The sequence below is a fragment of the Narcine bancroftii genome, chromosome 1 (assembly GCF_036971445.1).
Source record: "Narcine bancroftii isolate sNarBan1 chromosome 1, sNarBan1.hap1, whole genome shotgun sequence".
Lineage (NCBI taxonomy): Eukaryota > Metazoa > Chordata > Chondrichthyes > Torpediniformes > Narcinidae > Narcine > Narcine bancroftii.
Window position 1 is genome coordinate 14,960,350 of NC_091469.1, and position 27,176 is coordinate 14,987,525.

The 27,176-nt window shown below is 40.9% G+C and overlaps 1 protein-coding gene across 13 annotated transcripts in view; it reads right to left on the bottom strand.

The window, feature by feature from the left end:
* The window catches only part of LOC138755303 (receptor-type tyrosine-protein phosphatase delta), a 1,191,445-nt gene that overhangs the window by 626,253 nt on the left and 538,016 nt on the right, over positions 1-27,176 (bottom strand). For 10 of the 13 annotated variants that reach the window (XM_069921133.1, XM_069921109.1, XM_069921060.1 and 7 more), the window contains 4 exons: positions 26,988-27,148; positions 24,117-24,229; positions 20,368-20,409; positions 19,777-19,874 (listed from right to left, as the gene is read on the bottom strand). In XM_069921133.1, the coding sequence (XP_069777234.1) occupies positions 19,777-19,874; positions 20,368-20,409; positions 24,117-24,229; positions 26,988-27,148 (414 nt within the window). The remainder of the gene's footprint in view (positions 1-19,776; positions 19,875-20,367; positions 20,410-24,116; positions 24,230-26,987; positions 27,149-27,176) is intronic. The other 3 variants (XM_069921125.1, XM_069921119.1, XM_069921148.1) reach the window with 1 other exon arrangement.

The following is a 27,176-nucleotide window of genomic DNA, read 5'->3' on the forward strand; positions in this document are numbered from 1 at the left end:
ATGCTATACATAGTTCCCTGAAAGTGGCATCACAGGTGGATAGAGTTGTAAAGAGAGCTTTTGGCATATTGGCCTTCATAAATACAAGTACTGAGTATAGGAGTTGGGATGTTATGGTAAATTTGTGAAAGACATTGGTGAGATCAAATTTGGAGTATTTTGTGCAGTTTTGGTCACCTAACTACAGGAAAGATATCAGTAAGATGGAAAGAGTGAAAGGAAGATTTACTAGGATGTTGCATGGATTTCAGGAACTGAGTTACAGGGAAAGGTTAAAAAGGTTAGGACTTTATTCCCTGGAGTTTAGAAGAATGATGGGAGATTTGATAGAGGTATTTACAATTATGCGGGAGATAGACAGAGTAAATGTAGATAGGCTTTTTCCACTGATGGTAGGTGAGAGACAAACCAGAGGACATGGGTTAAGTGTGAAAGAAGAGTTTAGGGAGAAACATGAGGGGAACATCTTCACACAGAGAGTGGTGGGAGTGAGGAATAAGCTGCCAACTGAAGTGGTGAATGTGGGCTCAATTTTAACATTTTAGAAGAATTTAGACAGGTACATGGATGGGAGAGGCTATGGAATGGGTGTAGGTCAGTTGAACTAGGCAAAAAAAGTGGTTTGGCACAGACTAGAAGGACCAAAGGGGCCTGTTTCTGTGCTGTAACATTCTATGGTTCATACAGGATGGAACAGCTCCTATGGGTAATCCCATCCATCCTGACCAATCTTGCGCTTTGGGCTGGTATCATTATAGACGACTTAGCAGACGTCTACAAGATTATGAGAGGCATAGATAGGGTGGGCAGCCAACTTCTTTTTCCTGAAGTGACAGCAAATACCGGAGGACATCTGTATAAGGCGATGGAAAGTTTAGAGGAGACATCAGGAGTAAGTTTTTTTTTTAAAACACAGAGAATAGTGGAATGCTTTGCCAGGGATGGTGGTGGAAGCTGGCATAAAAGGGACATTTAAAACACTCTTAAAAAGGCACATGGATGTAAGAAAAATAGGTTATGGGTGTGAGGTAGGAAAGGTTTAAATTTAGATTACAGTGGGTTCACATTGTGGGATAAAGGGCCTGTGGTGTGCTGTAATATTCTATGTACTATGTTATCATTTACCTATTTGATTCATATTCATTTTCCAATGATGTTCATTAAAATAAAACTCCAGTGGTTTAAAAATGAACACCACATCACAATTTGGTTCCCATGACATGGTGGTGGCACAGGTGCAGTGCTTTGTCACAAGAGATGACACCAGGTTGCTCATTTCAGTGTGAAGTCCATTGACTGAGCTTTCTCTTGGCATTCTCCAGTTAACATTACTAAAATGCATCTCCTATTTGAATACAACATAAATCACCTCACTTCTCAACCATCAAAAATTCACCATCATTGCCCAGGCAAAGCTTTTGGCTGTCTGAGAAACACCATATAGAGGAGGCACAGTGGTGCAATTCATCAGGATGTTGACTCACCCTACCAGGATCTGGATTCAATCCTGACCATAGGTGTGGTCTGTGAAGGGTTCGCATAATTAAAATTAGAGATACGGCATGGTAACAGGTGATTACAACCAATGAGCCTGTACTGCCCAAATACACCAATTAACCCACAAACCAGGTACGCTTTGAAGGGTGGGAGGAAACCTGAGAACCGGGAGAAACCCCACACAGACACTAGGGGAACAGACAAACATCAAATATCACTGAGGTTTCCCCCATGTGCTCCAAGAAGAAGCTTTGCTGGATAGGTTAACTGGCCGCTGGATAGGTTAATTGGCTACTGTAAATTCCCTCCAGTTGTATAGCCAAGTTATACTATCTAGGGGAATTAATGGGAATGTAGGATTGATATTGGATTAGTGTGAATGGGTGTTGACAGTCAGGATGCATACAATGGGCCTGTTTCCGTGCAGTATCTCCATGTGACTTCATGACTTTTTAAAATCAACATCTCATGCCCAACATAAGGCATCTGCTAAGTGTTTTTGCATCTTCCTGATCTCCTCAGAGATATTGACTCTCTACAATCAACAACACAAAGTACTGGAGATATATCACCAATTGCTCGCTGCATGGCCAACACCAGACTTGTTAAAAGAGACACTCTGTTCCAAACTTTGTCAGAGTAAGGGATCAGCAGCTGGTCAAGGAGAAGCACGTGATTTTGGAGGAACTCTCCAGGTTGAGCAATGTCAGTGGCAGAAAAAGAATGGTCAACATTTCGAGCTGATTGGAAGGTACCATTGGCATAGCAGTTAGTAACAATGCCTTTTCAGTGGCAGGTCGGGACCAGGGTTCGAATCCCGTGCTGTCTGTAAGGAGTTTGTATGTTTGCCCCATGTCTGCATGGGTTTTACCCGGGGGCTCCAGTTTCCTCCCATCATTCAAAAACATGGAGGTTAATTGGGTGTAAATTGGGTGGTACCGATCCGTAGGCTGAAATGGCCTTTTACCACGCTTTATATCTAAATTTAAAAAAAGAAACTTCAACTTGGTCAATGGCTCATGTTTCATCAACTGTTCTTTTTCTCCCACTGATACTGCTCGACCTGCTGAGTTCATCCAGCAGATTGTGTTCAGCTGCTGCAGTCCCCCTGCATGTCTCAAGGAGTCAAAGATGTTCTCAAAACCTTCTGGAGAAATGGAGGAATCACATGAGAATTCCTGTCCATGACTGGTCAATGTGCAGTAAGAGTGCATTGAAAATGTTGCGTCCCTGTCATAAGGTCATTGAGCCATATAGTGTGAACAGACCTATTGGCTCACTATCTCCACGCCTACCAAGTTGGCATTCTGAGCTGATTCAATTTATTTGCATTTGGTCCACATCCTTTTGAATCATTCCTATCCATATGTCTTTTAAATGTTAACATACCTGCTACTACAGCTTCCACTGGCAGCTCATTCCAGATACGGACTACCATCTAAGTGATAAAATTGCCCTTCAGCTGCTTCTTAAATTGCTCCCCTCTCATCTTAAATCTATACCTTCTAGTTCTGGACCAACTACACTGGTAAAAAGACTGTGAGGATTCAATTTCTTTATGGCCCTCATAATTTTATAATCGTCTCTAGGGTCACCCTTAGTTTCCTATGCTCCTGGCAATAAAGACTCAATCTTTCTAGCTGGTCCATGCAGCTCAAGCCTTGATGTCCCAGTAACATCTTCATGAATCTCTTCTGCCATGTGTCAGAGGCAGATGTTCACTTCAGTATTACTTGCTGTACTATGTATGGCATATCAAACTGGACTACTCGCCAAACACCCTTTCTCACTGGCTACATTTGACAATAAACCTGACCTTAAGGCACACACAAGCCTGGGATGAATGGTAGAATGAGAACACCAGCTCACATCTGTCCATTGAGCCCTTCCTGCCCCACTTGTGGTGGAGTGAAGAGTCCCACAATGGTCTGATCAGCAACCTCCACCCAATAGGGCTGGAGTGGAAGCAAGTCATCTTTGATCCTGATACACCGCTGAAGAAAAGAAGTTTTTTCTTTAACTACCAGGATCATTGTTCTCCTGTAATGAGCTAGTGATAAATATTAAGACCATGCGCCTGTAAGATCACTCAAATTTATTCCATTTTTAATTTAGAGGTGCAGCACGGTAACAGGCTCTTCTGGCCCACGACCATACACCACCCAGGTGACCAATTAACCTACTAACCCCGTGCATCTTTGGAGGGTTTGGAAGAAACAGGAGCACCTAGAGGAAGCCCATGCAGTTATAGGAAAAACATATAAACTCCTGACAGGCAACATCGGATTCAAACCCGGCACTCTGGCACTGAAATAGCATTGTGAAAACTGCTATGCTAAATGTACTGCCCTAATGTTAGCGTTTTAATGCAAATAAATTGAAAACCTACCTCACTTGAGGTAAAGCTGATTGTTCACATTTTGGGGTAATGTCAGTTGGGGTATCTGGCTGGACAACTTCTCTTAAGTTAACCTTGTGACTCCAACATAATTTCCACATCAAGGATGCAAGTGATGGTGTTGATTCCAAAGTAAAACTCTGACTGGAGGAGTAAGGAGGGAAAGTGGAGTATGTGTTCCTGGGGCTTCCATATTTTGACACACCAAGGAGATCGAAGGCAAGCAGCAAACTTGCCGAGGTCCTCTGATCAATTCCCGCCTTGATTGCTGAACTTGAACCATGAGATTGCCGCTCTCCAATTCCCTCACATTACCTCCATGGTTGACCACTGCCCCACAAACACAACGTAATGACAGCTTCTGTCTTTGATAGTCTTACAGCAAGAACCAGGTCCAACTTGTCCATGATGATCAGTTTGACCCATCTCCCTGTAAACTGACCCTAACCCTCCAAACTTTTTTTGGTCCACTTACTTGTTTGATGTTCTCTGAATGTTACAATTATACCTGCTTCCTCTGGCAGCTCATTCCAAGTACCAACCAATTCATTAATATCGATGATAAACAGCAATAGAGCCAGCATTAATCACATCTTAAGTCAACCATTTTGCCAGCCTTCCAGATCTGTCCTCACTCTCTCACTCTCTCTCTCTCTTTTCTACTGGGCACAGTCTTGTACCCAGATAACAACCTCTGACCTTCCTGCTCCATATCCTCCACTACCAACATGGGAACATCCCATTTTGTTCTCTTTTTAAAAATAAACAAAGGTGATTGAGAGAACAAAAAGATTTCATTAACTGAAACTGAAAAATATGCCTCCTATATTTTTACAAAACTGAGTCAATTAAAAAAATGATAGATTCAGCTGTTAGACATCAAATGTAAATGGTTCAGTTCAAAATTTAACAAATTCCCGAGTCCCCTCCCAGGAACTTAATGGATGCTCTATTTTCCTTCGATCAACAAGTATAGAAAGGGGATTCATTAAGAGATGGAACAGTGTCACAGAGCTGGTCCACAGATAATGAGATTTCTTTATTTAAGAATGGAAACAAGTCTCAGGAACAGGAGTCCAATTAGCTTAACAATGTCATGGGAGAAGAGGGTAATGGGTCTTTATTCAAAGATATTGTACAAAATCACTTGGGAACTGAAAACATAACAAAGAGTTGTTAGCATGGATTTCAAAATGGAAGATCCTGTATGTCAAAACTTACAGAATTCCAAGAAGTAAGGTGAGCGTAATGTGTGGACAGAATATATTTGGATACACAAAAGACCTTCAATACTGTTCAGTAAAGGGCTCATAGTGACTGTGTGTGGAAGATCAAGAAGAATTGTCAGATGACAAAGAAACAGAACATATCACAGAGGGTACGAATTAAAGGCACAGGTATTTTTTCCCAATTCAATTCTACATAAATTGGCTAAAATATTCCAAAAAGCAAGGGGCTTCAGAGGCAAATTGTATTTTGGAATAATCAGTTCTCGTCAATATCTGTCTGAGAAACTTTGGAAATTAAATATCAAAACAAACACATAAATTGTGAAATCTTGGGGCCCAGAAGTGAAGGTCGCTGAAAGTAGCTTTATAAGCTAATTAGTTCATAAAAGGGGTCACAGCACCCTGGGATTCAGTAATTCTTGCCACTTTGCCATTTTCCACACAACTACAGAAGATCCCCTTAATTTCAGGGACAACTTTCTAGCTTGCCTCTCCGACGTCCCTAGATAACAATGGCCTCTTCTTTGCATTGCAGCCCACACTGCTGAGAGTTTCCAGTGTTGCCCATTTTTAAGCCGCAGTGTTTGTGCCTTTTGAGCCTAAAAAATGAAAGTGCCTGAATACCTCATGAAAGAAAAGAGAATAAATGGAAATGGTAGAAACCAGAAAATACTGCAAATATACACGCAGCAGTCGTGCCTTCACCTATTAACCTGCTGGCTTTACTGATCCTGTTACTTTGAGATTCAATGTACATTTTGGCTGCTGCCCCAGAAAAGCGATCATCGTTTTTATATCTTAACCTTCCTTTTCTCCACTTTAATTCTGGTGAACTCTCTTCAATGTCATCAACCTTTCTTTCATTCTTTCCCTCTCAGGTACTCTGCACTCTCGGATCCCAACAAGAACCCAGACCTCTTTCTACCTCCGGCATGAATCAACAAACAGGCATCTTCCTCGGTCACCCCACAGATGTTGGAAATCTAACACAGAAACAGAGAATGCTGGAGATAATTGGCAAGTCAGGCAGCATCTTCGGAGGGAGCAATAGATATGACTATTTTGAATGTTGCTTGCTTTACAAATGCTCTTGATGGACCTCGAGCTGTTTGTGGATTTGAGATTCAGTATGCTCTCAGTACATGACCAGATCCTTGTGAAAGGTCACCTCTGCTGCTGTTGTTCTACATGCTGGATCTTTCCACCATCTTCTGTTTATATTGCAATTCCATTTTCATCTCTTTTGATACTTTGAGGCATTTGTTTGCAACTTCCTTCAACAGAAGTCCCCCTTTGAGCACATGCTGTCATCCCCACCCTCACTGGCTGTTTGGGTCAAAACCTTCCTGTGCTCTCCTCACCCAACTCTCCCTTCCCAATATTGACAAAGACCATTCTTCTGCTGGCAGTGCAGTTCCTGTTCTTCTCTGTACCTTCCTGTCCATGCTGCTGACTCTCAACTGCACCGCCAGATTCCGCTCCAACCGAATCACCAAGTTTACGATGACAACACAGTAGTTGCCCTCATCAGCAACAATGATGATTCAGGTTACAGAGAGGAGGTTGAAAGGCCTGTAGAGTGGAGCAAAAGCAACAACTGGAGTCTCAATGTGGACAAGACGAAGGAGAGAATTGGGGACTTCTGGAGGACGAAGGACCACTCGCTACTACACATCAGTGGCTCTGTCGTAGAGAGAGAGTGGGAAGCACCCTCTCTATCCCAAGTTCCTTGACATCCATGTAAAGGATGACCTATCCTGGACCCACAACACCTCCTTATTAGTCAGAAAGGCATAGCAGCACCTACATTTCCTCAGGAGGTTGAGGAGGGCAAGGCTAATGGCTACAATCCTAACAATTTTCTAAAGAAGCACAATAGAGAGTATCCTGGCTGGCTGCATGATGGTGTGATATGATAGCTGCAAAGCTGAAGATCAGAGGTCAGTCAGTACAGAGGGTGATTAAAACTGCTGAGAAGATTATTTGTGTCTCCTTTCTCTCTATCAATGATAGAGGATGTTAAGAGGTGCTTAATGTCGGCACAGAGAATCATTGAGGACCCTTACCATCCATCGTGCAGTATCTTTGAGACACTACTTTCAAGAAAGAGGCACAGGAGCATAAAAATAGTACTGCCAGGCTAGGAAACAGTTTCTTCCCACAGGAAATGAGACTGGTCAACAATCCTAGAAACCCATAAATTAATTTTATAAATTTTTATTTTCGACCGCTACATATGGTGTCGGTGCTGCGCAATTGCTCAGCAAAAGGAGGTGTAAGGCGCTCCTTCTGTTTGATAGCCTATAGGTCACCTTTGGGCAAGGCGTAGTTCCTGTTTAACTTCCCAATCAAGGTCACGTGAAACCATGGATTGCAGATGGTGGATGGTTTTTACAAGCAGATTCTACAAATTGGATGGTTTGTAAAACTAAAAGCACTGGGAAGATGAATCTGATGATCAATGGTCAAGGTTACCTATCTGATATGGACATTGCAACCAAAGAAGGCAACAGGAAACTAATTCAGTATCTTTCCCTTGTATAATCATGAACTCAAAATCGACTGAGGTTTCAGCTCAAAGATGGACTCTTCACCAAAGGAGAACAGGGAAGGCAACAATTAAAATTTGGAGGGTCAGAGACATGGTCGCCCATGCCGAATGGCAAGGCACCTGAATGATGAATTATGTATATATGTTGTTTGTATGGAGGGGGAACATGTGTGTAGTCTATGGTCTGGAGAATTGTTGTTTTGTCAGGTTGCATATGTATACGTACATTCAGACGTCATTAAACTTGAACTTCTAGAATATCTGCTGCTATTTTCTCGTAACCCATGCCAAGTACAAGTGAATGATTGTCTTAACTGCAGTTGTGTAGGGCCTTCATGAGGCCACACCTTGAGTATTATATCCAAATCTAAGGAAGGACATTGCTGCTATTGAGTGGTGCAGCAAAGGTCCACCAAGCTGATTCCTTGGAATTAGAACTGACGTCTGACAGACCTGAGTGGCCAGAGTTATGCTCATTCAAATTTGGAAGAATGAGAGGGGATCTCATTGAAATATTTAATATTTTGAAGGGACAGCACAGGTTGGAAACAGGAACACTGTTCCCAATGTTGGGGAAGAGTCCAGAACTGGCATCACAGTGTGTGGATAAATAGGAGGCCATTAGGACTGAGATGAGTAGAAACTCCTTTACTCAGAGAGTTGTGGACTTGTTAGACTCCCTGTGGGAGAAAGCTATTGAGGCCATTTCAAAAGGGAGTCGGATGTGGCCATTATGGCTCAAGAGATCACAGGGTATGGAGAGAAAGCAGGAATAGGGTACTGAAATCACATGATCAGGCATTATTGTGTTGAATGGTGGTGCAAGCCTGAAGGGCTGAATGGTCTTCTCCTGCATCAACTTTCTATGATTAACATTTTGGCCTGAATCCTGGCTGGGATCAGATGCCATCTTTGCCCAAATGAAGACCTCTTCTACCATGTGCCCTCCCATTTTACTTGGCACCAAATTTCATTCAGTTCCCTGTTCTTCTGGTTCTGTTCCTCCACTAAACTCCTCACCTTGGTCCATTCCCTCCCTCTTTATTTAAAATAAATTTTTCCACCATCCTGGTGAGAATTATGACAAGTTTCCAACAGAAATATCTCGTGATTTCTTCCTGAAGCCTCTTCATTGAGGGAATCTTTGCTCTTGATCATTTTGACCACCAACTCAATTCATCATGCTCTCCCTCCTTTGACCTCAATGACTTCCCATACCCTTGACTTTGTTATTAGGTGATATATAGATAGATGGAGGGCTGAAGAAATGTTACAAATACACACTAAAGGCCTCTCTGAAGTAGCTTGACATAGTCACGACCACCTGGGAAATGCTGGCACAAAACTGCCCGAATGGGCTGTTAAGTTTATGTAACTGTGGTGAATGTCCGCCAAGCTGCCTGTCTCCCCTCCTCCCCCCCCCCCCCCCCACCCGCTGGCAAGCCTTGCTGAACTAACATTGGCTGTGCATTATCTCTACTGTTAAGGACACTCCCCTTTTCAGAGTTGTCTTCCATTCCTGCAGCTCCAGGACGCATTTTCTTGGTGCTTCTCTTCTTCTTCTTATGAGTGGGAGTACTTTTTGCCTTACACACTTTAGCAAAGTGGCTGAGTTTCCTACAAGAGCTGCAGGTAGCAAATCGAGCCAGGCACTTTTGACTGGAATGCCAGCTATTATCACAGAAGTAGCAATTTCAGGAGTTTGCCTTTTTCTTTCCTTCGGGTTTCCAGCACTCCTGGGTGTTTTCTTTTCAGTTTCTAGCATTTCACTGAAATGCATGGCACTTCTCATTGTTTTGGCTAGAATGACTGCCCGGTCGTAGGTTAAGGGCTCCGTCTCCAGCAGCTTATGTCAGATGTAACTGGAGTCAATCCCGTTGACTAAAGCATCCAGCTTCAAGGCATTGCGGTGTTGATGCACATTGACTGCCCTGACATCACATTCATTTGCCAGTGAGTCGAGAGCCAGTGTATAGGCAGCATCACTTTCCTCGGGTTTCTGACGTCTCGTCAGCGCCTGTCATTAAATCACTTGACAGAAATTTCAGCATTTTTGATTTTCCCAATTACATTCATACTAATAGAGGCTTAGCATTCATGAGCGCTGAACTGCGGCGAACCCTGCTACGAAAAGGAATTTCCACCAGCTGTACCATGAGCCTCAACCCGCAGGGCAATGGCCAGGTTGAAAGGGCTAATGCTACAGTCTGGAAGACTGTTAATCTTGCTTTAAAAACACATGGTTACCCTGTTACCCAGTGGTGGGAGGTGCTGCCTGAGGCACTACATTCTATTCGGTCATTATTGTGTACTGCAACAAATCAAACACCTCATGAACATATGTTTGCCTTTCCTAGGAAATCAGGAACTGTGATGGACTAGCCAGCCTGTTTATCTGAGCCTGGAACCGTGCTGCTGAAGAGCCACGCTTGGGCACGTAAAACAGATCCCCTAGTCCAACCAGTTCAGCTACTGCATACCAACCCCAACTACACTCACGTTAAATTCCCAGACGGGTGTACTGACACTGTACCCCTAAGAGATCTAGCCTCGACTGGTTCACCCCTTCCTCACACCCATACTCAGAGTGAGCCTGAGAGACTGGGCTCACCCCCCCAGCCTGTGACCCCTAGTAAGCTTTCAGATGGCCATGCTGAGGCTCCACTGCCTCACACTGGTGATTCTGGAGCAGGTCCAGAAGACAGTCCTTCCCACACTACAGACCCAGGAACTGTACCAGTTCCCAAGGTTGCAAAGGAGCCACCTGTTTTGAGAAGGAGCACCAGAATTCGTATACAACCCGATAGGCTGACTTATTCATAAAATATCTCATTATATTTCAATTGCATACTGGGGTAATTTGGCTGTAAGAGTATTCTCAATGCCAAACATGGTATCCATGTATCGCTTGCTTCAGTCTTTCCTAGCAGCTGTCCTTTTGATTTTAACCCTTCTTCTGCCAGGGGAGATTGTGGTGAATGTCTGCCAAGCTGCCTGTCTCCCCTCCGGCGAGCCTTGCTGTACTAACATTTGTTGTGCATTATCTCTACTTTTAAGGACACTCCCCTTGGATATTACTGTATATGCACCTATTGTCTTACATTTTTGTACCATGAGTTTCTGCTGGTAAAAGCCATGATTATTGTTTGACCACATCGTCTTTGTCTACTTCATCAACTGGCACTTCAGTAACAGAGCACACTGTTGAAGCACACATAGGCTCAAGCTGCACAAGTCCAGAGCCATTAGCGTAACAACTTCTGTGGCTACATGTTTGCCCAAAATGTACTCGGACATTCCATGCCTGAATTGGCTTGACTAGTCATCTTTGGACACACTACATCTAATTTTAAAAGTGACGAATGGTGTCGAGGACTTCATTTACGACGATGGATGACCGATGATATTTCACAGATGAGGCCTGCCCGGACCATTCCCGTGCATGGCTCGCCACTACATTAAGTCACCTAGCTTGTTGAGCTGCTTGATTCAAGGACTCCTCAAGTTCTCCCAATGTGAAATCTGCATCTCCTCCCTATGACCAAGCAAGTTTTCGCTGGATGCTTCAGTTCCCTCCCACATCTCAAAGACATGCTGGATGGTTAATTAGCAATTGTAAATTGTGGGAGAATCTGGGGAAAAAAAAATCATGGGATGTGCAATTAGAATATGGGATTAGTTCAAATGGGCATTTGATGGTTGGTGCAGACTCAGTGTGCTGAAGGACCCATAGCCATGCTGTAAAGATATCTCATCCCAATTTCACCTTCTTCTGTGTTCAGCTCTGGAATAAAACATCAGTTCTGGCCACACCCTCATTTCTATCTGGATGCGCTTGTCCCCATTATGATTTTTTCCCATCTTTGCCGCCCTTGCAATGCCACACTCATATCTTCAACTCCTTCAAATTGGGCTCCTTTGTTCAAAACACATGAATTTGAATGGTTATTGTAGACAGCCTTTAAAGCCTTTCATTCCCAAGAGAGGTTAGACTCCATAAGGTCCTAGCTTTCTGCCAAAACGGCTTGCTCGTCCAGGATCATGCTTATGTGGGAACCTAACTTTTGGCCTCATTCCTCGTCAGACTCCATTCTCTGAAACACTGGCCCAGTTTTTCCTTCACCATCGGGTTTGGTAACAAGGTGAGTTCACACATATCAATAGCAGGTCAATTCAGGTGCTTCACATTCTACATTTGCTTCGTGATGAAGGTCGGCAAATGGGACACGTCTAGAGGTGTACATGGATGTGGAGACCTACTCTTACGATTTACAGGGAGCTTCAGAGAAAATTAATCATGTTATTTTACTATTTCAAGTTTATAGTGTTCATGGAAACATAGGTGAACATTTTCACACATTCAGCCCATTGTGTCCACTCTGCCATTTGAATCATGGTTGATGTATTTTTGCTCTCAACCCCATTTCCCTGCCCTCTCTCCATAATCTATAACTCCATTATTAATCAAGAACCAATCAGCCTCTGCTTTAAATGACTTGGCTTCCACAGCCCTCTGCGGCAACAAATTCCACAGATTCACCTCCTTCTGGCTGAAGAAACTTCTCCTCATCTCTGTTCTCAAGGGACATTCTTTTATTCCGAAGCTGTGCCCTTTGGCCCTTGACTCCCTCACCACTGAAAACATCTCCACATCCACTTTATCCAGCCTTTCAAATATTCAACATTTTACAACAGACACAGCCAAATGAGACTAACAATGCGCTCCAAACCATTAAATAAAGGACAAACTATTCAACAAGACAAGCTTCATACCCTTACATGAAAGTCAAAACTAATCTGTGAGAAGGATAAATTACTGTGACTGTTAATGCTTAATGATTTGGATTGAATTACACAGATTATAATATTACTATAATAACTATCATTGAGGGGTTAAATGTAGAATGGTATGCAAGTAGCTGATAAACTTGTCAGGGGTCACTTAATAGATGGAGTCTGGGTATCTATGCAAGTGATGTACCACTGGCTGAGGTCAAACTGTCCCACAAATTCACCTCCCCGCACCTTCTCCCCGGTGCCATTAAACTGCTTCTCAACTAGCATCCATTCCTGGACCTCACAGAAGCATATATAATTGATTGTTCTCTCTTTCCATGCGACAGCTCAGATAAGATTGCAGCCGCAATTTCTTTCCTCACTCAGTTCCTTGAGTCACTGAGGAAGTGATGAAATCAGACATGACTACTACAGTCATTTAAATTGTAAAGGTGTCAAAGGAAGGCAAAGAGGGTGAGTGGAAATATGAAAAAATGGATATAATGGGGTGGAGATCGTGCTTCTGAACTGTGTAACTCCAAGATTCCATCATCGAATCATGCGAGCAGCCAATCCATTTTGAACCTCCTTTTGCTCTTCATCAAGTTTTAAGATTCCTTTTAATGTTACATAATAATACATAAAAATGTAATAGACATGACATACTTCAACCTTTGTCTGCAGTAAGGCAAAGATTCACCATGAGCATTGCCCAGTGTCCCTAACAATAAGAGAAAGAGAACCAAAAGAGAGTCCATTCATATTCTTGAATGTGCTTTTGCCGGCTATATCCATTGCGATTTTTTCTTAATCCCAATGCTGAACTCAATGCAGTTATTTCCATTAAAATGCTGAAATGGATCTTGTTAAAGTCACGAGCAATATCCCATGTAAAGAACTATTTCCATTCTTTCCCAGCTGCCTGCAGTCAGAGAGCACCATCCTTGTCCATCTGGCTGGGAATGTCCTCAAAAAGACTTGTGCTCTTCTCCCATCAAATCAGGAGAAGCACTTGAAATGGCTTCTTTTCTCTCTGCTGCAGCCCTGGTCTTCCCTTTGGCTCGGATTCATTTCTCATTTGCATTCTGTTGGTTGGATGGAGCATTCAAAAATGCTAGTCCAGTTCCCTGCTTTATATCACTACGACTCCCCTTGACTTTACCTCACTCTCCAAATTATTACACAAATTGGCAGCCACAGTGAATAATTACATCAGCAGTTCTCAATGGGGCCCATACATCACATCCTCTCCAACCCCCCCTCCCCTGAGAGCCATAGCACATTTAAGGGGTGAGGATGGCCTGAAATCTTTAAAAAAATATATTTTCTATGTAGTCATAGGAGAGAAGTGCAGAAGTAACCAATTGAATGACTACTTCATAGGGAAGTGGGGCCGTAAACTTTGAGCAGAGTCCCAAGGTTGAGAATGGCTGGGTTACATCGCCGCCTGCTTTGGAAACTCAATACAGATGATCACAGAAGGTGGCAGAAAGTGGCAACCCTAGCTGGGTCATAACAAGCACTGGTCCACCCATAGCAGACATCTATGTGAAGTGCTGCCTTAAGAAGGTTGCCAGCATCATAATGGACTTCCATCACCCTGGTCACAACCTCTTTTCACTCCTATCTTCAGGTAGGAGGAACAGGGGGCGTGGCAAGATGGCGTAGAGTTTAGACGTGCAATCTCGACCTCTCTGGCCAGACTTTTAAATGCCCATTTTTTTAACACTTTGTTTCCAAGTTTAAACTTTTTAAATTTTAGTTTAAAGTATTAAGGAATTATTATGGCCACTAATGGTAAAAAGACAAAATCTCAAGTTCAAAAGAAAATACATTTTCAAAATGCTGAAGATTTGGGGCCGAGACAACTTGAAGCAGTCCCAGGCTCAATTTCTTCATTGCCTAAATCCCAAGGATCGCCTGTGGAGGCTGAAAAGGAAATGCATCAGGCAGCATTACAATCTGAAGAAGTCGTTTTTCTTCGCGAATGGATGAGAAGACAACAAGATGTGGGGGGACACCAGCGGCGACTCCCTGAAGAAGTTGGGATGCCGTCGCTGGGAGTCCAGACCTGCAGTAAATCTTTTAAAATGCCTTTTGTTGAATTGCAGCAGGAGCTGAAATTACCATGTCAGAGAGAGCAGTGCTGAGATTTACGGATTCACAATGGATGCAATTAAATGCAGTTATTCAACCTTTGTTGACATCTCCAATGAATGAGATGGTTCAAATGAATGCTGGTATAAGTTCAGAATTAAATATGGTTAAGACACATGTGGATGCATCTTTTGAAGAATTTTAAAAATTTCAGACTGCTTTTTTGGACTGTAAACAACAAGTGACTTCTAACAGAAAAAGTGTTGAAGGTGGGAAAATCAGTCATAGAATTAGGAGATCATGAGAAAGAGCTAGAAAGAAAAATAGATTATTTGGAAATATCAAAGCAGAAGGAATAATGTGAAAATTGTTGGTTTGCCAGAAGGTATAGAAGGACAAGACCCTCTTCGTTACTTTAAAGACTGGATTCCACAAATATTAGGGCAAGAATTTTTCTCTGGGGGATTGACACTGGAAAGAGCCCATAAAGCTTTAAGAAGAATACCCTCAGCTGGTCAACCCCTGAGACTGGTAATAATTAGATGTCTGAGTTATTTGGATAGAGAAGCAATACTTCGACTTGCAGTACAAAATGCCAGACAACGACAAACCCCATTATTGATTCAGAATAGTAGAGTCTTTTTTTTATCCTGATCTGAGTCAAGATGTCATTCAACGTCAACGTCGATTTAATCCAGTTAAATAAGTTTTGTGGCATAAAGGTTATAAGTCTACTTTTCGTTACCCTGCAGTGTTGAAGGTCTTTTACGGAGACTATCAATTTCGGTTTTTTGAAACTGATTGTGAAGCAATGATGTTTGCTGACTCATTGCCGGATATAAGAGGACAAAGACGTAGCTTACCATTATCACCTAAAGAAAAATTTGGTAGTTCTGGAAACGGAAGAAATGGCAGAAATGGGAATGGAAAGAGTCCACCTCCTTCCGAAATGGGATCTTTGAGACTGGAGTCTTTTGGATGAAAAGAAGAATTTTCTTATTTTATTTTTTCTTTCGTTATTATGATACTTGGATGTTACTGATTGCTTGGCTGGGGAGGGGGAGATTTGCACTAAGTTCTTAACTAGTCATCAGCCACTGGTGGGTGATCCAGACCCAATTTTTGTTTAGGGGATTACTACCTTTTGGTAGTTTTTTTTGGGGGAGGATTTTTTAAAATTGTTTATTTTTTTTTAACTTTTTTCTTAGTTTTTAACTTGTGATTTTTTTTTATTGGAGGGCCTATATACCTTGATTTGAGTTTTTATATAAAGATATTATTGGTATTTAGTAATAATAGTAGATAAGTCAAAGTTGAGGTTTGCTACTTTTAATGTTCGAGGATTAAATAGTACGATTAAATGTAAGCGAGTCTTGGCGTATATTAAGAAAATAAAAAAATGATAGGTTCTAAGGGTAAATTATTTGCTTTGACTCCATTGTATAATAATAAACTTATTTCTTTTTGGATACATAATCAAAGTTTATTGCATTGGAGATTTAAAGGTGTGGAAAATTTGGGAGATCGTTTTAAAGAGGGTAAGTTTTTTTATCTTTTAATCAGATGAGTGATGATTTTGGTATTGATAAGAATTCTTTATTTCTTTATTATCAAATTCAATCTTTGGTAAAATGTATGTTTGGTAGAGATATGATTTTACCTAAAATGACTAAATTTGAGACTTCTCTTATGAAGGTACCAGTGAAGGGTTATATTTAATTTATATTTCAAATATTACAGGATGGTATGGATAAAAAGGGTTGGGATAGATCTAAAATTAAATGGGAAGCGGATATTGGTTTTACTTTTTCTGAAGAGGATTGGTTAGATATTTGTTATGATAGTGTAACCAGATTGATAAATGCACATTATCCAATGATTAATTACAATTTTTTACATCAATTATATTTGACACCTGAAAAATAAAAAAAAAAATATGGTTTTAATGAATCAGATTTGTGTTTTAGATGTGGTGGTATGGTTGGAACTTTTTTTCATGCTGTTTGGTCATGTATAAATATACAATCTTTTTGGAAGAAAATTCAATCGTTTTTAGAATATCTGTATAAGATTAAAATAGTTTTAGATCCAACAGTATTTTTATTGGGTAGTCTGCAACCTCTGAAAGGCTTGGGATTAGATAAGTTTCAGCTTACTTTTGTATATTTAGCTTTATCCGTAACGTAAAAATGTATTGCTAGTGCGTGGAAAGATACAAATATGATTGATATTAATGGATGGCATAATGAGATGACATATTGTTTAATAATGGAAAAATTACATATGTTTCACATGATAATTATAATTTTTTTGTTAATAAGTCGTTGTTATACTCAGAATATTTACATTTCAATTTATATTGATTAGATTTTAATATGTATATTTAACTTTTTTTAAATATTCTTTCTTTTGTCTTTTTTATGGCTCTCCTTAGGAGAGTTGGCTGAAGGGAGGGGGGGGTTCTTTTCTTTATATATATAAAAAAAATGTTCATGTTTAATTGCTGTATATGTCATTATTATTTGTTTTTTGAACGAATAAATAAAGTTTAAAAAAAAAGTAGGAGGAACAGAATCTGATGTCCAGCAGCTCTAGGTTCAAAAACAGCTTTTTTTTTCCAACAACTGTCAAGCTCTTGAAGCTCCCTTTGCTACCCGAACTCTAAACATAACATTACTTCAAGACCACCAAAGATTTGTCTGCACTGCTGACTCAGCATATTTTTGCACTTCAACCAACAGTGAACATTATTTATTTATTTGTCCCCTATCCCCTTTATATTATTATATATTTTTCCTTTTCTATGTTGTTATATGCCATGTGTTTTATATACCTGATTACTGCAGCATGTAAGACATTCTATGCATTTTTAAATTGTACTTATGAACATGATAATACACTTCAATCATTTTCTTCAATCCAAGCCCTCGCTCTTTCACACCACCAACCTCCCTGATAAAAGATGTCCACAAATGCAAGTGTGATGTTATATTTGTTTTCCAGATGAGATTCAAACCACGTTACCAGGTGGTATTTGTACAAAGTGGCACAGATAATCCTCTCTGCCTCGTCAACTCTGCACAACTTTTCTCCAAACTCATTTCATGTACTGGTGAAGCCCTGAAGTGCGACTTGGATGCCAATGGTTTTCACCATTCTCATGGCTGTCTAAAACCTTGTCAAAAAGAATGAAATCTAAACGGAAGTGGACATGTTGGATATTTAAAACAAATGCAGGAAATAATGGAAATATCCAGCAGATCAAGCATTTATGGAGACAAGAAACAGTTATGACCAGCTGAATGCTTCCTGTATTTTCTGTTCTTAATGATAACTGTTTTGCATGATCCAACATGTCCCAGTTGCCCAAATCCCTTGTTCTTGCTAAACCGTACATATAAACATTTCAATTCCAAACATCATTCCCACTCCAACTTGCCCATCCATGGCCTCAAATACTGTCAAACAGAGACTACCTGAAAATTGGAGGGATGCCTTATATTCCACCTTGGCATTTCCCATCCGGACAATCTTAACATCGACTTCTCTAATTTCCACTAACCCCCTCCCCAAGTCTCTCTCATTCTCTCTCTCTCATTCTCCTTTCCTCCAGCTCCTCACCCCTTTATCCTCCCCTCTCCATTCAGAGAGCTACCTACTCCCTTTCGACTCATCTTTTTTTCTCCTACCCTCTCACCTGCATGACCTCTTACCTATTATTCTGTGGTCCTCCCTCCATCCCTTCCTCCTTCCTCTCCTCTTCTTCCCTCCTCTTCCCACAATTTTTATTCAGGTGCTTGCCTTTATTTTCTAATACCTGATGAAGGTAATGTGTTTTAACTTACTCCTGGATGTTAATACAGCCTCCCAGGGTAACGTCTTTCTGCACTGACACATTCCTCGATCTATGTTCTCCGGATTATGGCCTAACACACATCTCCAATTTTAATCACTTGCCTGCAGTGAGATGATATCAATCATCCACTGCACCAAACTCGGCAATTTTCCCCACAATGCTCTCTGCCTCACTACCTCAGTTCCTCCATGAAAGTTCCTATTGTCTTAATGGCAAATCTCTTTTGTTAACACCGCTTGTGAAGTGAGTGCAGTGTGACATTTCATTATATCAAAGCCATTGTATAAATATATATTGTTGGGCGGTTCTACAAGGGCTTTTACACGGAGCATCACATTCTGTGTATGTTGTCACTTAATGAGGAAAACATTTGTGTTGTATGGTGCCAATTCCTTTTCAAACTTGTCTTAACATCTTTAACATTCATTTTCCTATTTAGGCATTTCCCTAAGTGATTTTAGAACCACTTGAACAACTGAATTGCTGGGAACAGAGCCAAAAGTGAGTGGATGAACTCCAAGTTCACTGAGAAGCAATTCCACTTCTGGAATATATTCTGAGCTTACATAAAGACTATATAGGTGGCACTAAGGTGCTACAGTTAGTGCTGCTATAATGATACCTCCACTGACTGATGTATAACTTTGTCCTCAGGTACAGTCTTCCACCAGATGTTTTTTCCCCTTCCATCCAAAGACATTGATGTACCATCAATAATTCACAAAAGGCTGAGTAGTGAAACAATCAGGTTTTTAATAGCTAAAGACTGGAACACTATCAAACAACCATCGACCTTCTTGACTAATCAGAGCAAGAGGAAAGGGATAGGCTGCAAGGGGCTATAGGGAGGATAGGTCTCGGGAGGCATGTCCAGTCGAAAGCAGCCAATCATGGTGTAACAGTGGTTTACCACAGAGGAGTGGATTTTTAGTTAACCATCCACTGTAAATGACCCCCAATGACTGCAGAATCAGGTCAGAACTGAGGGGCATGCAGAGAATAGAAAACAGAAAATTCATTGGGAATTTGATTACTCTTAGAGTTGCGCTCAATCGCTCCTTCACTGTCTTCAGGTACTTTGGTGAAAAATAAAGGCTTTCAAATTATAAATGTACATTGCTGTTTAGTTCGACAAAGGCTCTTAAACTGTCTACATTGTCATTTCACAATGAGGAAAACATTTGTGGAAAGAGCAGGAATAGAGAAGGAGGAATGAGGCCTAAGGTTTCAGGGAAGGCAAGGAGGGGTAGAAAGTGAGTTGGGGGGGGGGGGGGGGGAAACAGAAATTGGAGAAGTTCTTGATGCTGTGTTTTTATGACACCTTTAAAATACAAACAAGAACATTGTCCAAGGAAGCAAGAGACTAACTCACCTCATACTCCTGTGAGAACTTCAGGTTGTCATTTGCTTTCAACCGCTCAATGTGGTCAGCAAGCTCGGAGATAGAGATTGGAGGATGATTAGCCATGCCTAACAAATTGGACAAGAATAAAACGGGTGTTACAACAGCACAGTTGAATGGCACAGTAGCACAACACAAGTCTGAAAAGCAATTGTTAGAAGAGCTTGATGTGTAAACCAGTAACCATGTTTGATGTGGAGAGGAAACAAAGCAGGCAGTTTGATTACTCAAAGCAAGACATGCTCAGAAGAGAAGGCAATCAACAGTTACCGAGCATGCGCTGAAAGTACACATTCCTGGAGTGAGGAGGAGTAAGTCTGAGCTGCATGTTGGCAGGGTTAGCTGGCTCAAGAAGATGGAAGGTTAGCCCTGCCGTTAACTGCTCCTTGGAGTAACGACAGCATTGTCACTTCAAACTTATCTCCCTGCAATGTGCAGAGTGCCATTTGCATTGAGTTAGAATGAAAACTGCAGCAGGTGAACCTCACAACAAACAGCCAGAAGCCTGAGAGAAGTAGTTCAGAAGAAAGAAGGCGTAAACTAATGCCAGGGGAAACTAACTTGTTGAATGAAGGTTACCATGGTAACTGGAGACACCTGAACCTGCAAAGAAAATAGGCGGGGTATAAATAAAGTTTCTGCTCTTCCACTGAAGTAAAATGAGAAGGCAAATTTCACATAGAATACCGGGAAAATCAATCAAATCTGTCGAGATGTTGACGAGAAATTGTTGTTTTTTTGCAGAAAAAGAGGCTGGAGGGACTCAGCGGGTCAGACAACATCCATGAATGAGAGATGGTCAGTCAATATTATGCGGGAGGCCCTTTCTCGATATTCAATCTCAGTCATTCTTGATGAAGAGTCCTGACTTTGATTCCTAGAGCTCTCCAGCACAGGAACAAGCCCCTCCGCCCAACTCTATGGACTATCTCTCTCCACAGGTGCTGCCTGTCCCGTTGACTCCTTCCAGCTTCTCTTTGCTACTGAGGATTCCAGCAGCTGAAAGTTTTTGCACTTCTCTTTCTGAATAGTAACTGATTAAGAAATTTCATTGCAAATGCTTCCATATATTTGCCTTATAAAAATAACTCAGACAGCTTTCATTGACATGCATATTAATTATGATGGAAGAGCGACTACCAGCCTTGTTCAGTAAGTAAAAACATTACTGCAGAGAGCCACAGAACTGGAGCCTCAGGAACATTCCCATTGGTATCACATAGCTGGTGAAGGTGGGCAGGAGGAGAGGGTAAACATTACCATATGATTTACTTTACTCAGTGTTTCATGAGATAATCTATACCTGACTCTGTGTCACTCCCAGAATCAATAGCCCCTGCCCCAGCGTAAATCCCTGGTCTGTTCCTGTAGTTGACGGCAGGCATAAGTTTCTCTATCCTGGAGACACCAGATTCAGAAGTACTTCCCCAAATCTTCAACAACAGTGAACTTTCATCTCGAGCTCTCTGCAAACCTTCATTTTTTTTGGTGGAATCTAACATATCAGCAGAAGGTTACAAAGGATTTCACTGATCTTATGTCAACATGTAACAGCTGGCCAGAAGTATTAATGGAGTGACTGAAGCAGCTTCACAAACTGCATGCTGATGTGATGATGTGTGTTTGCATGGAAGAAGAACGATAACCATTGAAAAGCTGATTTTTTAAATTCTTAACAACGCCGTGCTTAGACTGAGCCCCTCAAAAGTAAAATAGAGACAGAGAAAAAAAGTTCTCTTGAAGCCGTTTGTGGAGATTTATTGTAATTGACTAGAAATGTAACTGGAAAGAGAAGCAGGGCAGAATTTGTCAAAGAATTCTGTGAATCTGAGTAATTGATCAAGGCTGTAAAAGCAAATGCCAGTTGGAAATGGAAATTGCTGCATAGGTCCCAAATGTGGCCCTGAAAATACTTAGTTCCTGTCACATCAGGTGCAGAGCATATTTACAATAATGGAGATCTGTCTTCTGTCAGCTTGGCCACTGAAATTCCCATTGTTCATCGTGTTTTGGTGCCTTTTTCACCAGTTTTTATGTTCACTTCAAAGACTTGATGTGACATGCTACTTTTCAGTTTTGACATTGAAATATGCCCTCCCATTGCAAAATGGTTTGGGAACAAAAAAATTAGCAAGAAAAGATTTCCCAGTGGAAAACAATATTTACATTTCTGCTCCTCCATCAAAAAAAAATCCTCAATCCCTGTTAAGATGGGAATTTGAGATCACTTGAGGATTGTTGCAAACAAGCTGGTTAGTGGTTAGTTTGTTGAAAGTGACACACACCATGCATCACCAGCAAGCAGGAGATATCATGCAAACTACCCCGCCTGCAAAAAAGAATGATTATTCCTTCACTTTTTCCATTTAAAGGCGTTTGCAGTTGGATTTGACAAGGGTGTTGCAGGATGGAGTATCTTTCCTTTGGGAAAAGGGAGGGATGGGTTCTCTGCCTCCATCAAAGGAGCAAATACAAATGAAGCAAAGCAAAAGACTGTACAAAGCAACATCATCAGCGTAACGAAGCTTCAAGAATAATATGGGGAGCACGGAACTTGTCTCTGAATGCACTAGCCTACTATTAACTAAAAGAAAATAAAAAAGAGCTGAATGCATTTGCACGAAATTTTCTTTGCCACTTTTTGTTTTAATAGCAATGTAAACCCACCTATTATAAATGTGCTGCTATCTTTGTCAAGAAATGGTAAAATGTAATGTATACAAGTATATTACAATGGTATTTTTGTAAATCATAATTTTAATCACTGAAGCATTCAGCTTGCTGTACCCATGGGTTATTGCTGCTAATAAAATAAGATTAAAAATAAATTAAAATAAATTAAAATAAAATTGTCTGATAATATTTGAATGTAAACCTCAGAAAAGGCATTGCAATGTCCCTCAATAACCATGCCTTCTTCTTCCAAGTGAACAATTAATATTGAATTATGGCTGGTTGGCACATGTTTCTTCGAATATTTTGTCCTCAGAATAAGATTCCCTTCTTAGACCTTGGGGGTCAAAGTGCACTGTGATTCTGAGTGATGTGGAGCCAACGTGCGCCAAACACACATTTTCTTTTTAGCTTTGTTTTGTTTTAAGGATTTTTCACTTAAGGGGGCATTGATAGTTAATTATGTTTGCTAATTTTACAATTATCTCTTTTTTTCTAGACTAGCTAAATCTCAAATGTCTGAGATCGTGTTCAAAAACAGGTTCTTCACATTATCTCCTTTGCTTAACATACGATTAAATTATAGTTTGTTCACTGGGGGTACTATGCATAATGACTGTATCTGATCTATAATGTGCATGGGAAACAATTAATTTTATATTGTGGATGGTGAAAGCATCCTCATAAGGAACACTGTGTTTTAAACTGAAACTAGCCCCTTCTTCAAACCTTTACACAGGTCCAATGAGAAAATACCTTTCTTTGCTTTAAACAAGTGCTGAATTTGCACTAACAGTCTATTTTTTTAATAAATTCAGTCACATTTAAGCAGTTGTTTCATTGTTTCAGAGTTGTTGAACTCTGTCATTTTGGAGTCTTGGCAATTGTACCACAGATTTGTCTATGAAGCGTTTTGCTTTCCCCTTCGGCCTCAGCTTTGAGGGGACATTACCTCTCTGAGTTTAGAGAATGAGTGAGTTACTCGGCACACCAGTCAATAAGCCAACTCCACATCTTAGAAACTCATTGCAATCTTGCCCTCCCTGTCTGCCTCTTACAGGATTCAAACCCAAGCCAGATCTCAGAAGGTCAGATAAATGACATGCTATCGTTATTTTCTGATAGATCACCACTGTTCCTTCATGGAATAAAATCTTGCCAGATCCCAATATTTTAATTTTAAAATTTATCTGGAGAATATTGGGAACAAATGTCCAAAACTGTTTTGTATCAGGTAAAAAATGTAAGCTATTTGCAAGAATGATTGCTGGCTGGAAAAAAATCCCAAGTAATGTAGAGAGGCTGCTCGTTTCCCAAGACTGTGAGATCTTAAAAGGAATTTTTCATCCAAGGACAATCACTAAGACAGCGTTGAGACTCAGCGTAGCTGAGGTTGATCACAGGAGGAAATGCTTCCATTATTTAAAAATAATTTGTACATTATCTTGTTTTTGTTTTGTTACTGGAAAGCTTTATCATTGATATTCCAAACCCAACATGTGATCTTGAAAAAATGATGAGAAAAGTAAGGAGTATTATAACACAGGTACATTTCACCAATCTGACTTCCAACCCATCAAAAAAACTAGGCCAGCGCAAGCCTGAGACTTCAGGACCAAAACTTGGGCACAGCTCACCTGGAGTTTGGAAATTGAGTCGTCTTAGTTCGACTGGGTCTGTGGGGTGATGGGAAGGTAATTCCTTGCTGTTGGGAATGCTGCTTTTCCTTGAGTCAGACTCTGTCCTTTTCCTACAAAGAGAGTGTTGTTGTTAGAAATTATAGAAATAAGCTGAACCCCCTTTGCAGTTACATGAGTGGAGGCAGCAGGTTTGTCTCCGGGTCAGATGGCATGGGTTCAATTGTCACTTCAAAACATTGGAGTGGCACCTTTTGGGCAAGACTTTAATTAGAGGGTTCCATATCCTATCCAAGCCAAGAGATAAAACCATCAAAGAATGCACTCTTTTAAAGTCAGGATATCTGGTCAACATTCACACCCCGCACCCCCCCGCCCCCCCACAATATCGCAAAAGCACGCCATCTGCTCATCATGACACTAATTATTCAGAGAAATCGCTGTGTAAAATACCAACTGGTGCATTTCATACACTATAACAGTGGTGACAATTTAAAAATACTTAATTAGCTGTAAAGCTCTTTGAATGACCTGTGGTAACAATGGGTGGTTTTCAAATGCAAAGGCCTTTCTCTTTTGCTCAATTTAATAATTACTGCAACAGCATTAGATATATCCATCCCCAGTTTCTCTGGTTTGCTCCATGGGGAGTGTCTGCTTTCACTTATTAAAGTACTTTTCTGCGTTTGCTTCCTCCACATCAAATGGAGCTTACGGGCATTTATATTACATACATAGGTACCATTTAAATTCAATTATATTCCCCAGTCACGGTCTCCCATCAACTTCTTTCCTTCCCACTGGCGGGATCACTGAAGCAATACTTTTAAATGCATCACACAATCAGAAAATGGGCTTTACCTACTCTTTCTATTAAAAATGTGGTTAAAAGAGAACCATTCCCTCAAATTGTAATCACATATTTTCTTTTTCCCCTAGATAACTTCATTGCAACTTCTGTTAGATGATAAAGGCTGCAAGGGAAAGGACTTGGGAAAAATATTGCCGCTGCAGAAAATGATAAAAGAGACAAACTAAAAGTGTTCCGGATGGCAAGTCACATTGTCACACTGCAGCTATGAGACCTCAAGGTCACGTGGGCTGGGATTGCTCCAGGCAGTTTTAAATAAAGTGCATGTCTCTGTGAATGATGAAAATCATTTCACACAATCTTCGGATATAACTGAGGTAATGTTTGTGGGCAACAACAGTGCGCTGATGCCAGTGGGCCATAATAGATTCCTGTTTTCCTAGACACAATGCAGACATTTGCCTGGGTTGTTTCCTTATAGACCGGAGAACAGCAAGAGTCGGTAATTTATTTCTTTGCTTATTTCTAGAATAAATAGCTTTGAAAAGATCATTAATAATGGTGATTGCTTGCAACCTTTCAATATTTCTGGGGTGGGGGGGGGGGCATTTTCCCTCCATTGCTTCAGATTCTGGCTCTTTGCAACCATTTCCCTCCCTCATACACGTGGCGCTCCCCCACCAACACCAGATCCATCCTTCTTAGAATGTTTACATCTTTGCTTACCTGTCAGGTTTGCTGTTCCATTGAAAAGCAACAGAGGGGAGAGGGATGGAAAGAAAGGTCAGTGTGTTAGGTTCCCCTTCAGGCAGTTATAGCTATGGCAACATAGTTGGTTCATTGCAGATGTCTCACTGGCAGAGAACATGTTACTTAACATGCAAATTAGACACTGACAACTCATCAGCGCAGTTAATGCTTTCTAATAGCAGTATAATGAAAGACTAAAGGTCAGGCCAAAAAGACAGCAACACGTGTGCTTCAACAGAAATACATTTCAATTCTAATGTCACATTCACTTATGGCCAGAGTACACTGAGATGCCACATTTAATTGCTGTTCTAGTGAAGGTGGCGATTGTATATTTTGGTATTGTTAAACATTTACCAATCCTCAATCCCAGAGGATATTTAACATGTCAAATGAGACCCTGCATTCATTTATTCAATGTTTGCAATGCACAGAAAACAACAAAGACGATCTTGTTGGACTCAGCGACAAGCTAGAATCTGTATAAAGCCAAAATTCTCTGAGATTCAGTGGAACTGGCACATGCAAAGAAAATAATGACTGAAGAAGCTGGAAGTAGAGACATCAAAGAGCTTTTACTCAGGGCTACAAACCAGCATGTCTCCATTAAGGGAAAAGGGGGCATTTCACTTGTCAGGACGTGGCTGGTAAATGTGGATGACTACCTGAGTGACAGGCCAGCTTTTTGTCAGCAATTAGGGCTTGACAGCTAACTGTGTACATTTGCTGGTTTTCATCCTCAACTGCTAGAAGAAATGTGAAGTGCTTGAGTAGGTCTTCATTTGACATTTCACAGCAACTTATTTTGGTCGAACAGGTGGATTGAATTTGAATCGGCCCCTGTATTTGAAGGGAGGCATTACTGGGAAATTTTGTCTTTGAAGCAGTGATATCAACTATTGCTTGTTTTCACTAAATTCTTCTCCTTGTTTACTATCTTGTGAAGCTATACAACAGCAACTGAAATGGTTGGTTCAATGATTGCAACACTTTTTATTGAACCCATTAAACATGTTGGCAGGATTGAAGCCATCACTGTACTCATAAGAATTGTTCAGAGATACAGCAAGATAACAGGCATGCTGTCCAAATACATCAACTAACTTACAAACCCCATATGTTTTTGGAGAGTGGGAGGAGACCCACGCAGACATGGGGAGAACATATAAACTCTTGACAGACAGCACCGGATCCGAACAGACCAGTATCCTTACTGTGCTGTCCTTATGTTGCGTTGCCAGGTCCTTCCCTTCTATTACCACAATAAAAACAACAAACTAGGAGTGAAGCTCCCGCTCTTATTGCTTTACCTCTTATACAGGAGGATTGCAATGACAATGCAGATGATGAAGACAACGGCCAAAACAGGACCAACCACCCATATCAACCCTTCCTCTTCATCTGTTATTGGTTGAGGATCAAGGTCCGCTGACAGCACTGGGTCGGAATACGGGCTCGTGGCATACATCATCTGGAACAAGAATTTTACCAAAGATGAG